We start from the raw sequence: 16,040 nt of genomic DNA on the forward strand, positions 1-16,040 counted from the left end.
CGAACTCACAAAAGTTCTATTTGAACTTTACCATAACCACGGTCTAGGTAACGAACTCACAAACGTTCTATTTGAACTTTACCATAACCACGGTCTAGGTAACGAACTCACAAAAGTTCTATTTAAACCTTGTCTTGACCAGGGTCTAGGTATAGACCGTGTCTTAGTCAATCATACACAAACAGGTCGTGTTAAATATAGCAAATACTCGTCTATATTTTTGCGAGAGAGAGAGAGAGAGAGAGAGAGAGAGAGAGAGAGAGAGAGAGAGAGAGAGAGAGGATTTACTTATAATCGATATCATGTGAGGAACCTTCGTCTCGTGTTAGCACTCGGGACGAATCGATAGTCAGGTGAGATTGCGTCTCCAAGCCATGTCTCGAGAGAGAGCTTTTAACTCGCTTTGCAAGAGACATTCGAGACATCGAGGAGACATCTGAGATGTTGCTCGATATGATGAGCTGAAAACAACAGCCTTCTGTCACTCGATAGTCTCAGAGAATATAAATGAGCGAATTTTAATTACTGCAAATCCATAGAGGTATTCTCTACACATCAAAACACTCAAGTTTCATGGTGCTTTAAAGTACCAAGCTTCTGTGCTAAAGATTAAGTTCTATTATCTTCTATTTAATTATTTGTTTATTTATTAAGAATTTCATATATACTGTTTATTTATGTTTTCCCCCTTTTTATAATGGGCTTTCCATTTAATGGAAGCTTGTTTACAAAAAGTGGTAAATATAGGCCTACTGTACAAAAGACTGCACTCAACAGAAAATAGATTATCCCTTTCAGACTTCGGTGTCAAATAAGCCATAGTTTATAAATACAATTACTATTTTTCTAAAAATTTTATCTCTAAGGATCAAACTTGAGGTTGCTAGCCTACACCGTTCAGTGCTCAAGTAGTTTAAATCCAGAAGGATACCCTAGTTACCTTTAATTTCAGTCTATATTTTCTAATTATAAATTGTTCACAGTGTGCCTGATAGAAGTTTTAAAGAATCTACATTGGGAAAAGGTATTTAATGACTCGTAGGAGGAATTACCAAAGATGATAGAAGATTTGAATAGAGAATGCAGACAGAGAACAGATAAGAGTTATGGACGAACCTCTAGAGATTATTAATGAATATACGTACTTAGGATAGACAGTGTTTCCCCAGGCCACGAGACCGAAATTAAAAGAAGGATAGGCATGGGATAGAGAGCATTTGGTAAACAAAATGAGATTAGGAAAAGTAAAATGCCACTTTCTCTTTAAAGAAAAATATTTAATGAGATGGTCCTCCCAGTACTAACTCATGCATCAGAAACTCGAAGCCTTACCAAAGCCTTAGAACATAAGCTAGTTACAACTCAATGAGCTACGGAAACAATAATGATGGGAATAACACTAAGAGACAGAAAAAGAGCAACATGGATACGAGAGCAAACTAAAGTAGAGGATATTCTAACATGTAAGGAAAAGAAATGGACATGGGCAGGACATATAATGAGAATGACAGACAATAGATGGGCATTAAGAATAACAGAATGGGATCCCAAGAAATTGCAACAGAAGCAGGAAAAGTAAGAGAAGACGATGGATTGGCGAACTAAGAAAGTGTTGATGTGGATTGGCAAAGAAAGACCATAAACAGACACAAATGGAAAGACGCCTTAGGTCTTTGTCCTGCAGTAGACTATAAACCACTGATATATATATATATATATATATATATATATATATATATATATATATATATATATATATATGTGTGTGTGTGTGTGTGTGTGTGTGTGTGTGTGTGTGTGCGCGCGCACATTCTGCCGTCGAGTGTTCAAAGCGTTGGTCTAATGTTTTAATGATCGGCAGTTGAAAGCCTTAAGGAGTAGATTATTGAGGCATTTCTTTGAGTAGGGATGTGAACTGCTACTATGTATGTATATATGTATACATACATCTATGTAGATATATAAGCATACACGAAACACACACACACACACATATATATGTATACATACATCTATGTAGATATATAAGCATACACGAAACACACACACACACACACACACACACACATATATATATATATATATATATATATATATATATATATATATATATATATATATATATATATATATATATATATATGTGTGTGTGTGTGTGTGTGTGTGTGTGTGTTGTCGTTGTTTTTCTTGTCTGTTTTAAACACAGTGAGTAGACGAGTTTAAAGCTATTGACTAAAAAACTACTAAAATACCTACAGAACTGGTGATAAGATATGTACTGTATCGACCAGTGAGTACATTTTTTTTTCAAGTACCATAACTTTACATTCGTGCAAGATAAGATTAATTAAACACATAACTGAATGGTGTTTATAAGAAAATAAACACCTTTTATAGACAGTAATTATCGTACCAAATTACTTTTTTTTTCTTATTCTAGATTATTAAATCAAATTATATTTCTATGAATATTTTACCCAAATATCTGTTTTATTTCAGATCCAAGAATCATTAGAGTTGATGTTGAAAAACATCAGAGAAAATGAAGATGCCACATACTCCGCTCATCAGAAATACATGGAAGAAACCAAAACATCAGAGAATGTTGAAGAGAAAACAAACACTGAGGATGCGTTCCTTTCCGAGGGAACCACTTGACATAGTTGATAAACGCAATGCGATTTATACATTGCTATGAAACATACCTTCGATTTTCGACTCTTGTTTGTCTAATTTATGACAATTTTGTTATTGTAAAACTTTTAGTTTTGATTTCCGTGAGTAAATATCTAAGGAAGGTCTTGAAAGACATGTTTCGATTATCCTTGCTATGCTCAGTTAACCCAATAACTAGACTTTGAGTTAACAATTCCTTGCAGCAAGGGTTTGAGCTGAGAAAAAAATAATTCAAATAGTAAGGTAAGTGGAAATACAGTAATTAAATTTTTTTTATTAATTTTATCCTTTTACTAAATTCAACTTCCGTCTAAATAGAATACTTTAATTCAAAGGTATTAAAGTATAATTATATTCCTCTTTAACTTCTGCCTGGTCTCCCATAACTTTGGCCAATGTGGAGTTTTTATCTACTATATTTCGAACATCTAGTAGGATGTCATTATTGTAGGATTTCAATAATATTGGATGAAATCAGGACTTGTAGCTGTTCCTAGTCCTTGGTGTCCTGTGAGTCCTACTGGACCATTAGCTGACTGACTGAATTTCTTTATATATTTTCAACCTAGTGGTCTTAAGTAAGCTATATATATATATATATATATATATATATATATATATATATATATATATATATATATATATATATATATATATATATATATATATATATATTTCCAACATTTTTCCCTATCTATCCGTTGACGTCACTGAATACTCCGTCACAGCCAATGAGTCTAAAGGTTTCTTTTATATGCCCTTTCCAGCCTTTCTGCCTCTTACTGATGTCACCGAGTGCTTCGTCATAGCCAATGAGCCTAAAGGTTTCTTTTATATGCCCTTTCCAGCCTTTCTGCCTCTTACTGATGTCACCGAATGCTTCGTCATAGCCAATGAGTCTAAAGGTTTTTTAATATGCCCTTCTCAGCCTTTCTGCTTCTTACTGATGTCACCGAATGCTTCGTCATAGCCAATGAGCCTAAAGGTTTTTTAATATGCCCTTTCCAGCCTTTCTGCCTCTTACTGATGTCACCGAATGCTTCGTCATAGCCAATGAGTCTAAAGGTTTTTTAATATGCCCTTCTCAGCCTTTCTGCTTCTTACTGATGTCACCGAATGCTTCGTCATAGCCAATGAGCCTAAAGGTTTCTTTAATATGCTCTTTCCAGCCTTTCTGTCTCTTACTGATGTCACCGAATACTCCGTCACAGCCAATGAGTCTAAAGGTTTTTTAATATGCCCTTTCCAGCCTTTCTGCCTCTTACTGATGTCACCGAATGCTTCGTCATAGCCAATGAGTCTAAAGGTTTTTTAATATGCCCTTTCCAGCCTTTCTGCCTCTTACTGATGTCACCGAATGCTTCGTCATAGCCAATGAGTCTAAAGGTTTTTTAATATGCCCTTTCCAGCCTTTCTGCCTCTTACTGATGTCACCGAATGCTTCGTCATAGCCAATGAGTCTAAAGGTTTTTTAATATGCCCTTTCCAGCCTTTCTGCCTCTTACTGATGTCACCGAATGCTTCGTCATAGCCAATGAGTCTAAAGGTTTTTTAATATGCCCTTCTCAGCCTTTCTGCTTCTTACTGATGTCACCGAATGCTTCGTCATAGCCAATGAGCCTAAAGGTTTCTTTAATATGCTCTTTCCAGCCTTTCTGTCTCTTACTGATGTCACCGAATGCTTTGTCATAGCCAATGAGCCTAAAGGTTTTTTAATATGCCCTTTCCAGCCTTTCTGCCTCTTACTGATGTCACCGAATACTCCGTCACAGCCAATGAGTCTAAAGGTTTTTTAATATGCCCTTTCCAGCCTTTCTGCCTCTTACTGATGTCACCGAATGCTTCGTCATAGCCAATGAGTCTAAAGGTTTTTTAATATGCCCTTCTCAGCCTTTCTGCTTCTTACTGATGTCACCGAATGCTTCGTCATAGCCAATGAGCCTAAAGGTTTCTTTAATATGCTCTTTCCAGCCTTTCTGTCTCTTACTGATGTCACCGAATACTCCGTCACAGCCAATGAGTCTAAAGGTTTTTTAATATGCCCTTTCCAGCCTTTCTGCCTCTTACTGATGTCACCAAATGCTTCGTCATAGCCAATTAGCCTAAAGGTTCCGCCTCTTACTGATGTCACCGAATGCTTCGTCACAGCCAATGAGGCTAAAGGTTTAATTTTCATGCCATACCATTTCACCAGTCAACAGAGCACTCAGTCTAAATAGGATTGATCTGTGATTGGTGCAGTAACATTGCGAGAACACGTAGTGAAACCGGCAATAGAGATATGATAGATGTAAAGCTGTTAATACAATGAGGTTTTTTAAACCATAGCCATCCCAATAAAGATATAATTTGCGTTAGATATAAGTTAAGGAAGCCATATGCCAGTCCGTGCCCAATGGTGACATGTGTGATGGTGACACATTGCAGTGAATAAGTCTGGTGTGGGATTCTGGAATCGGCCAAACATATCTTGACAATGGCAATGAATCAGCACAGACTCTTGTTATATGCCTTGTGTCATCATAGGCACGGAAAGGGTGTCGAAACTTCGCAGTTTAAGGAATAAGAACAAAATTTTAACCAAGCAATATGGAAAGAGGTGCTATGTCCAGTATTTACGAGGCCATCTGAAAAAAAAAAACCTCGATATCACTGGAATAGTGGCCAATCGAGAGAGAGAGAGAGAGAGAGAGAGAGAGAGAGAGAGAGAGAGAGAGAGAGAGAGAGAGGCCTACGTACAATAGCATAAAGAAAATATAGTAGGCAAGGATAGGAGGGAGATAATAGAAAAAGCTTCAAGACTAAAACTCCAGACAGGAAAAACTAAATTTTCAAAGTAGATGTAATAATTCGAAAAATGTATCCTCCTCTAACTAAAGCCAGACGGTTATCGAAAATTTTGACCGAAGGTTCATGGTAACTCCTCCTAAATAGTTTCAAACACCACTTTAATTATTGAATTGCCTCTTAATCTAATTCACATGCTGTAAAATACCTTGGTATATTATCTTAATCTTACCTCTTTGAAGTTTCATATGATATCAGTTAACACACCAAAGTATGATAAGTCTTAACGCACAGATTAACATTAACTCTAGACCCATAAACATTACAAGGATAAAATTTCTGTTAGAATAATCACGCTGAGTAGAAACTGTCCCAGTCATGTAATAGATGACGTTATGAACTTCATTTTCATTGTTGGGAGCAGACGTTAATAACATCATGATGTCAGCCGGTAGGATAAAACAAAAGACACGTGTTCCAATACGTAACCCCTGTGAGATGTTTGAACTGGGATCCTGTATTCTGGTATGTATGTTGTTGGGTATGTGAAGGTGAAGTTTCTCCTTTAACTTTTCAGGGAAAAGAGTTAGAGAAAGTAAGATGTTAAGACTCCTTTGCATGCGTTCATATATATATATATATATATATATATATATATATATATATATATATATATATATATATATATATATATATATATATATATATATATATATATGTGTGTGTGTGTGTGTGTGTGTGTGTATATATATATATGTATATGTATATATATATAGGCCTATATATATATATATATATATATATATATATATATATATATATATATATATATATATATATATCATTGAGGACACGTTCTGTCATTCTTAATGCAACTGTATGAAGAACATTTGAACATTTTGAACCAGTCATGAGATCTAGTAGAACTTATCGATTGCTTTAATGTAATTTTACCATTTAAGGCCATAATTAGGGCATCGTGAGATTTGACAATGGCACACATTCCTTTTAGATAAACTTTCAATGGTTCAAATCTCATAAACAAAGTTTATCGTAAATGTAACCATCAACTTGGGATATTTCATCCGTGAGAGCATGCCCTTTTATTCCTTTTAATCTGTACACGAAAACAAACCAATAGATATATCTATTAATGGTTTATCAGAGGTCATATAATGTTACATAACGGATATCGACTCTGTCAGTATAGGCTTGGCCGGAATGTCATCGTTTGGATGTTCCCGTAAGAGTAAAAGTCATGGACGGCAACTGGTCCTACAAAACAGGTATAAATTTTTTACAGATTAAAACTATGGTTTGTGAGACGACTAATAGTAATCAAATTATCATTCTGACGTCTTTGGAGAGAGTTAACTTTAATTCAGACATCCAGGGCTGACAACCAAAACCAAAGAATTCGTGTTCCAACAAAATGTAGGTCATGTAATTAATGTTTTGTTATGATCGGCAGTCGTTATTTTCGGAGTTGCCCACAGCTGCTTCGGCCTATGATACGTCATTGCAAAAATAAAGGCATGGTGTAGAGAGACACAAGAACCGTGGGATAAACTTCTTGTGAGACACCTGTGGGGGGGGGGGGAGACCAAGAGAGTAATTTGCTTGTTGAGCAGTTTCATTTCGTAATCGTAGCTACATTTATGACCTACGTGTTACCTTTGGTACTGAAAGAAACCTCAAATCTTTTAGGCCAAGGTTGGGAAGCCGAGCAAAGAATGGACGACTGGACGTCGACCTTTTTCAGTGTTATAATTACCTGGTTAATCGATATCTCACATCGATCCTTACTGAGGTAGAAAAACCTCTTGCCAAGTTGCCATCCTTTGCCATTGACGATAAAACAAGGTGCTACGACTTGGGACTTTGTAAAATGCAATTATTTCCCCTATAAGCATCTCACGAGGATGGATTCGTTATGGCAATCGAAATAAAATATTGAAAATGAGCAGTAGCCTATCTCTCGCTTGAGGGCGCAATGGGGTACACTACTTCATCTTAATTTTCTTCCTCTTGTTATTTTGAAGTTTTTTATAGTTTATACATGAAAGATATATTTTGCTGTTTTTACTTTTCTTAAAATATTTAATTTCAATTGTTCATTATATTTCTTGTAGTTTGATTATTTCCTTATTTCCTTATTTCTTTTCCTTACTGGGCTATTTTTGCCGTTGGAGCCCTTTGGCTTATAGCATCCTGCTCCTCCAACTAGGGTTGTAGCTTATTTTATGATAATAATAATAATAATAATAATAATAATAATAATAATAATAATAATAATAATAATAATACTTAATCGTGAATTTGAATACCCACCATTAATTTCTTTGTTTATCTTTTATTATGAAAATACAATTACATTTTCTTAACATACATTTTTTTCCTTTTATAAAGAAATATTCCTTAACAAATTATATTTTACATTTTTGTATATACATTATATAACAGTAATATATGATAAATCAAATTTTTATTCTATTATTTGTCTAAATATGTTTTCAAGTTAGAAACATACATTAATTGAATGACTTCCCCAGGTACTGGCGGACCTCAATAATTTTGAAAAGACACTACGAGATAAAGAGACAGCCATTATCTTTAACGAATAATAATAATAATAATAATAATAATAATAATAATAATAATAATAATAATAATAATAATCCGTGGTTAGAGCAGGTGGGCGGAGCCTTGCAAGGTAGGCGGAGCTTACGTAACCCTCTGACCAAAACTGGCTACCATGTTTGGTTGGTTTGTAGTCTGCTGTGGCGGTTGACGGTGCCAACTTTAAACGCTTCCGCTCCATTTGTGTTTGTGTGTGTGTGACCGATTCTTGGCGAAACACCTTTTAGATAATCTCTGTGATTTATAAATTTACTTTATTATATACACCATCTACACAAGTTTTTATGTTGTTGTGGCTCCCAAGACTTTTTATCATACTGTCCGTCCAGAAAGTTGCGAGGTACATAGTTATGAATGTTTTTTTTGCGTGTGCGGCGTGCGTCTTTGAAGGGCGTGTGTGAGTGAGTAGGATGGAGTGACACACTTTGCAAGTTTCTTGCGAGAGAGAGATTTTTGCAAAGCGGCTATAATGACTGATGGTAGAAGATAAACCTTTAAAGAAGTTCAAACGACTGGCATTGCAAAGGTATGTATATTTCTTTTAACTTTTCATGGTATTATATTGCTTAACTGACAGTGTGGAATGCGGCATTAGGCTACCCAAGGGAAAATGAAAGTGTTTGGAACTTCATAAGGAGGGAGGAGATTTAGCCAGATTTTTAATTTTTTCTACAATATCTGTAAAAGAAAGTTTGTAGGCCTAGTCTTTCTTCATTCGACTGTACGGATTACGTCACAATGTTGCCCCAAGTAAAGTACGCGAAGGTCTTGTAGGCGTGGTTACATCGTATAGGCCTACTTTCTCTTTATTTTTTTCTAATATTGTTTATAAATCTATTACCATATCTCTTCTCTCCTTTTCTTTCTCGCTTTGAAAGAATATCCATATAAATAGCCGACCTCTTATTAGATTATAACTTTATTGGAATGAAACTGATTAACAATTATATGGAAAAAATGTAAGACTATTATCTATGGTTTTTTCTTTTAAATATAATAGGTCGTTTTACTATCTTCATACAATATAAAGAAATGTATACTCATCAATAAGGCATTGCAACTATAGATGTATAGGCCTATTGTTCAACAGTGCAAAATATGCATTTGTATTCGGTTAAACTCAAACTCCTATTGTTAAAACACGTGACATTTAAGACACAAGAACACTTATTCAGATGGCGAATTCCAAAGAGTATTACATTTTATCAAACTTCTATACAGCTGTTTAAAAACAAATGCTAAGGTTGTATAAAGAAACACCTGTGTATTGATAGCATGTAAATGAACTATATAAACTGTATTCTTGTATCAGTTATTAGATGTTTCAATATTTGAAGGGAAATAAAAATGAGACCTGAAAATGTAAAGGTTGATTTGTATAGGCAAGAGCGCCGAAATAACTAAAGTTTATACAGTAAGTTTAGTTTTTGTATAAGCCTATACATGTAATGTTAGTAGAGTGGATGCCGAAGCGTGTTGAATAATAAGCAAGGTCAAACTTGAATAAGAATCTGTAGTTGAAGAGCTTCCAGTACAAGTAGGCTCAGATATAGGTTATATCAACGAAGCGTGATGTCCTTTGAAGTTTAAAATTTGTATACAATTGAAACACTCGAAGATGTTAAAATGAAATTAGAATTTAAATGAGTTTTGAAAATAGGTTGTTACGGGGAAAGAAGAAGTAGAAAATTATGGTTGGGATAGAAAAGTAGATGATGGTGTATTTTAAGATGTTGATATGGTTTATTGAAGGTTTATATAATGGGGTATGTTTTAGAGAGAGAGAGAGAGAGAGAGAGAGAGAGAGAGAGAGAGAGAGAGACTTGCATGGGTGAACGTATTAGGTAAGGAATGTGCTTAGTACGTTGACACACTCTTCCTTAACGATATGAAGTTTCATTTTGCTTGGTGTACTGAATACACCCTCTCTCTCTCTCTCTCTCTCTCTCTCTCTCTCTCTCTCTCTCTCTCTCTCTCTCTCTCTCTCTCTCTCTCTCTCTCATATTCGACCCGTGAATATCTCAAATGGCGACACAGCGAAGTCAGAATTAATCATGGAAGGGAGGGCTGGCTCATAGGCTTGTACACGTGTAACATTAAGTGCACACGCGCACACAGTAGATCTAACTACTTTACCTTGAGTATATTGTACAGAAAGGGTAGCTCGGAAGCTCTTCCTCTTTATTTATGCACATTGATTTTGTGCCTCAGTTATTCGAAAAACAGTGATTACACGTCATAGTTTCCAATCGGCCTGGGGAAAGCTATTGGGAGGCCCGAGAATACGTGGCGCCAGATAGAGGTAACGAAATCGCCACGCCCCCTTTTGAGATCACGAGCTGATTAACACCTGTCGTATTAAACTATATAACAGTTATTTAAAAGTCACTATACACTATATATATATATATATATATATATATATATATATATATATATATATATATATATATATATATATATATATATATACACACACACACATACAGTATACACACGCATGAAAGATCTAATTTAATGTAACTGTTCTTAAAATATTTTATTTTAATTGTTCATTATTTCTCTTGTTTATATATTTCCATGTTTCCTTGCCCAACTGGGCTATTTTTCACCTGTTGGAGCCCCCGGGCATATAGCATCCGGCTTTTCCAACAAGGGTTATAGCTAATAATAATAATAATAATAATAATAATAATGATAATCCTACGTGTGTCATATAGTTAGATAGTAATGACTGCACATAACTGTCGAGTCTTATATCGTTATTATACGGTGGTACACCTAGACCGTGGTGTGGTGTGGTCTAGTCTAGTCTAGTGTCTGCTGTTTGGAGTAAAGGCTACAGGCCGACCTTTTTCCCTTGTTAAAGGCTCGTACGAAAACCGTTAATTTACTGTTACTTCAGCTGTTGTTAGCTAGACACAACTGGTGGCTTATGTCCTTTGCGTGATTATGCAGTATGTGAGTTGAACATCTCTTAGATCTAGGTCGTTTTGTAACAAGTGAATTGTTATTTTTATGTATATGATACATGTATTGAAAGAAAAGGTATTGAATTAAAAGCTCAAGATAAGAGACGACTAGCGAAGTCTAACTGAGGCCACTTGCCCATATGCGTAGGCGGTGACGATGATGATAATATAAGATTTCTGCATGAAGGGAATATTGTACATTAGGTTTATATGATTTTAGGAAAGGAACTACATCATTCGTACTCTCTCTCTCTCTCTCTCTCTCTCTCTCTCTCTCTCTCTCTCTCTCTCTCTCTCTCTCTCTCTATATATATATATATATATATATATATATATATATATATATATATATATATATTTTATTTGTATATGCATATATATATTATATATATATATATATATATATATATATATATATATATATATATATATATATAATATATATATATATATATATATATATATATATATATATATATATGTGTGTGTGTGTGTGTGTGTGTGTGTGTGTGTGTGTGTGTGTGTGTGTGTGTGTGTGTGTGTGTGTGTGTGTGAATTCAAGGTGCATCTATGGTAACACGAAACGAGACATCCGATAAGTAATAGAGGGCAGCAGTGATATCGCTTTCATTTATTCGTTTCATTCCACTAACATTCTGACGCAAGAGAACCCAAAGCATTGAGAAACTCTTAACAAAAAATATTTCGTATTTTTTTTTTTTACCTTTTTTATAAAAAAAAAACAATTGCATGGGATTACTTAAGTATGGTTTGGAATACACCGGAAATACATCGTTTCGTCATCACACATGAAGGTGGTTTTATACCATTACGGGCTCTTGCACACAAGGCAGCACATTATCTGGAAGTGACTAATAATTTCCTCTAGAAATGTGACCTTCGTTATTTATACCAGGTCTCTTTTTTATAGTTTATATGTGAAATGTGTATGTTAATGTTGTTACTGTTCTTGAAATATTTTATTTTAATTGTTAATTGATTCTCTTGTAGTTTATTCATTTCCTCCTTTCCTTTCCCCACTGGGATATTTTCCCTGTTGGAGCCCTTGGGCTTATAGCATCCGGCTTTTCCAATTAGGGTTGTAGCTTAGTAAGTAATAACAACAACAATAACTACATCATTATCATCATCACGCCAAGAAAATGATAACTTTAAAGGTGATTTATTGATTGGTTATCTTAGTAAGTAATAATAACAACATCACGCCAAGAGAAGGACAGCTTCACAGGTGCAGTCAAGAACAACAGCAACAACAACAACAACAGGTACATCTGAGCGGAAATGCAGAGAATTTTTCTGCACTCATTGTGAAATTGCAAGGGGGGGGGGGCGTTGGGGGATAGGTAGGTAGGAGGCGCCAAGGTCATCGGAAGACGATCGTGATATCGTTATCCCGTTTGCGTGTTTCGTTATCGTTATTAGTATCGTTATAAATGAAGTTGTTTAATGCATTGTTATAATTATTATTATTATTATTATTATTATTATTATTATTATTACTTGCTAATCTATAACCCTAGTTGGAAAAGCAGGACGCTATAAGCCAAAGGCACCAACAGGGAAAATAGTCCTGTGAGGAAAGGAAATAAGGAAAAATTACGAGAGAAGTTTAAAAACAATAATAATTTGAAAATAAAAATATATAAACTATAAAAACTTGAAAATAACTAGAGGACAAAAACTTCAAAATAACAGGCGGAAGAAAAACAAGATATAATAGTGTACCCGAGTGTACCCTCAAGCAAGATCCAACTATTTCAATCATTTTAGGGCGTAAATGAACAGGTTTATATTTTCACTAGTTCGATGCATATTGTTTCTTTTGATATCCCATCAATCAGGAAAAAAAAATAGATGGAAAAGGCTTCACAAAATGATGGAGACTGAAGGCGTTACCCGAATTATTTCGAAGGCATGAGAATGTTCAGTTGGTGACATCATGACGTCACAGGTTCCAGGTGTACGAGTAGAAAGCCTCTTGCGTTGCTGAGAGAAAGTTGAGCTTTGGCGATGAGAACTTTCGTAGTAAGAATGAACGTTGAAATGTGTTCACGTTTTCTCTTCTATCTTGTTTCTCATTTCCTCTTTTTATTTTATTGTTTTTATCCTCTTGTTATTTTCAAGTTTTTACAGTTATATATGAAAGATTTATTTTAATGTTCTTATTGTTCTTAAACTTTTCTAGTTTTTCCTTATTTCCTTTCCTCACTGGGCTATTTTCCCTGTTTGAGCCATTTAGCTTATAGCATCCTGCTTTTCCAACTAGGGTTGTAGATTAGCAAATAATAATAATAATAATAATAATGATAATAATGATAATACTGCAATGGCATAAAAGTCAATGAATCTGAATTCTATCACCAGGCCCTTCTGATAGGTCAAAATAAGATTAAATAGTTCACCTTGGCTTCAAGATAGTGTCACGTGTTTATATCAGTGTTGCACAAGGGGGCTTTGATACAAACCAGCCACCAAACCTGTGGTGTGGAACAAGTTATCGAGGGTCGAAGAATGTTAGTTTAACTCCTTTACCCTTCCCACCGATATATTTACGCATAATCGTGATAAGTTTATTTGCAGCTACAAAATGCATATCTTTCATATACGTCGTAGATGTGTTTGGCTATAACTTGACGATATCCAGTTTCTCCAATTAGCCAGCTGCGTTAGTCGAGTATTTCAGAATTCTATCGTAAGAGATTCAAGGAATTATCCGTAATTATTATCTTGATTGTATCCTTATTACACTTACATATTTATATATCCTTTTCACCTTTACCAGTTCCAGAATGCGTCGGTTTTTAAATACTTTTCATCTTCTATGATTTCAAGGTCATCTCAGAAAGATCTCAAGGGACGAGGTGGATAGTGGAGGGATGGAATAACCTTGTGGATGGATGGATGGAGGGAGGAAGGAGGAGGAGCAGGCCGGGTATGGATAGATGGCTGGCTGGTGGGAGGGAGGAGGAGAACGAGTACCGGTTGAATTCAACCGTCACCACCACCAACACCGTCTTCTCCACACCCTCCCATTCAACCAAACCTTGTTAAAGGCCAACGCCGACATTTAACTGGACCGGTTTGGTGGGGAACAAAACATTTTATGTGTTAAGCTGCAATTGCTAATTTCGCCTTTTTTTTTTTTTCCAAACGACTATTTGTCCACGCTGGCCAAAATGCATTGCACCGAGTAAGGTACAATCTAATTACTCCCACGTTTAGTTAAATGCTAGAGGATGATTCACAAGATGAGGTTGAGTCAAGGGATGACGTCATTGATGCTAAATCCCACCCCTTTCTCCCTCCATCTCCTCATCCCCCTCTGCGTTTAAATGAAGTTGGTCTGTTGATTTTTAACCTTATACCCGGACATTCCTTTGGCGCGTCATCACAACGGACGTACACACGTACTAAACCGGGCCTGTTCTTCCTCCCAGTCGTACGCCATTACATTCTATTATAACACTAGTGTACGCGACCTGCGAATCAGACTGCTAAATATGTAGATATGCAGATAAACACACACGCACCCCATCTCACCAGGGTACGACTACTCATTCTCCCCATACCCGAGGGAGGAGGGAGAGCTGAGCGTAAGCGAATATGTATATATATATATATATATATATATATATATATATATATATATATATATATATATATATATATATATACAGTATATATATATATATATATATATATATATATATATATATATATATATATATATATATATATATATATATATAGAAAGGTACGTGCTCTTCATTATATAGGGAAATAAAAGTAGAAAATACAATGAGCTGTTTAGCCAACAAATATAATTATTTTTTATGTTGTGTGTCAGCTGATATAAAGATAATGAATGGTATTTCGTTGACCTTCCTACGTTGTGTACACTCTTAAATTATACCCAAATGATGTATGCAAATGCATGTAATGTAGTTGTATTTTTCTTTGTTAAGTTGTAGGACTCGATGAATCTACTAATGATTGCATTATTCCATTGCGTAGGTCTAATGAGTTTTTTAAGGCATCTCTAGTGTTGAAATCTCTTCCACATTAACAAGTAAATATGTATTTACGGCATATACTACTGTGTGTGTGTATATATATATATATATATATATATATATATATATATATATATATATCTATATATATATATCTATATATATATATCTATATATATATATATATATATATATGTATATATATATGTATATATATATATATATATATATATATATATATATATATATATATATATATATATATATATATATATATAAAGTGGCTCTTTCATTTTATCTATCTTATAGGCTTCCACTGGAACCTTTGTGTTCTGTATTCACGATTATTATTATTATTATTATTATTATTATTATTATTATTATTATTATTATTATTATTATTATTATTATTATTATTAGCTAAGGTACAACCCTAGTTCGTAAAACAGGATGCTATATTCCCAAGGGCTCCAGCAGGGGAAAAATAGCCAAGTTGGGAAAGAAAATAAGGAAGTACATACACTAAATTTAAAGTAATTAATAAAGATTAGGAAGATCATTCCACAGTCTGATCACAGCTGGAATAAAACTACTAGAATGATGTCGAAGTATTGAACCTTATGGAGAAAGCAAGACTTAGAAGTAAATGTATACTTAGTACTACGTACAGGATGGTACAGTCTGGGAGGAATTAATTGGTCAGCTTTATGAAAAATCTTATGCATATAATAAGGAGTTATTACTAATGTGACGTAGAAGTAAATTCTAGAATCAGTCTATGAAAAGTTTCATTACGTTACTTACTTCGTCTTAGTCTTAGAATTCCGTCTTTAGTGTACTTTTTGTGGAATAGAAATTCCTGTGATTTTATGACCTCCTTGCCAAAACAGCCCACCCGTTCCCCACAAAACGTGTACTAATTATGTGAGCT

The 16,040-nt window shown here is 34.6% G+C and overlaps 2 protein-coding genes across 6 annotated transcripts in view; both read left to right on the forward strand.

Annotated features, from left to right (window-relative positions):
- Window positions 1-2,825, forward strand: part of LOC137649967 (protein Aster-C-like) — a 31,528-nt gene extending 28,703 nt beyond the window's left edge. For all 4 annotated transcript variants that reach the window (XM_068382950.1, XM_068382952.1, XM_068382951.1 and 1 more), the window contains exon 10: window positions 2,500-2,825. In XM_068382950.1, the coding sequence (XP_068239051.1) occupies window positions 2,500-2,658 (159 nt within the window). In that variant the 3' untranslated portion in view covers window positions 2,659-2,825. The remainder of the gene's footprint in view (window positions 1-2,499) is intronic.
- A 5,424-nt stretch (window positions 2,826-8,249) lies between these two features.
- Window positions 8,250-16,040, forward strand: part of LOC137649968 (ubiquitin carboxyl-terminal hydrolase 2-like) — a 250,047-nt gene continuing 242,256 nt past the window's right edge. For both annotated transcript variants that reach the window (XM_068382954.1, XM_068382955.1), the window contains exon 1: window positions 8,250-8,629. The gene's annotated coding sequence lies outside the window, so the exon portion shown is untranslated. The remainder of the gene's footprint in view (window positions 8,630-16,040) is intronic.

Source organism: Palaemon carinicauda, chromosome 11 (assembly GCF_036898095.1).
Source record: "Palaemon carinicauda isolate YSFRI2023 chromosome 11, ASM3689809v2, whole genome shotgun sequence".
Taxonomy (NCBI): Eukaryota; Metazoa; Arthropoda; class Malacostraca; order Decapoda; family Palaemonidae; genus Palaemon; species Palaemon carinicauda.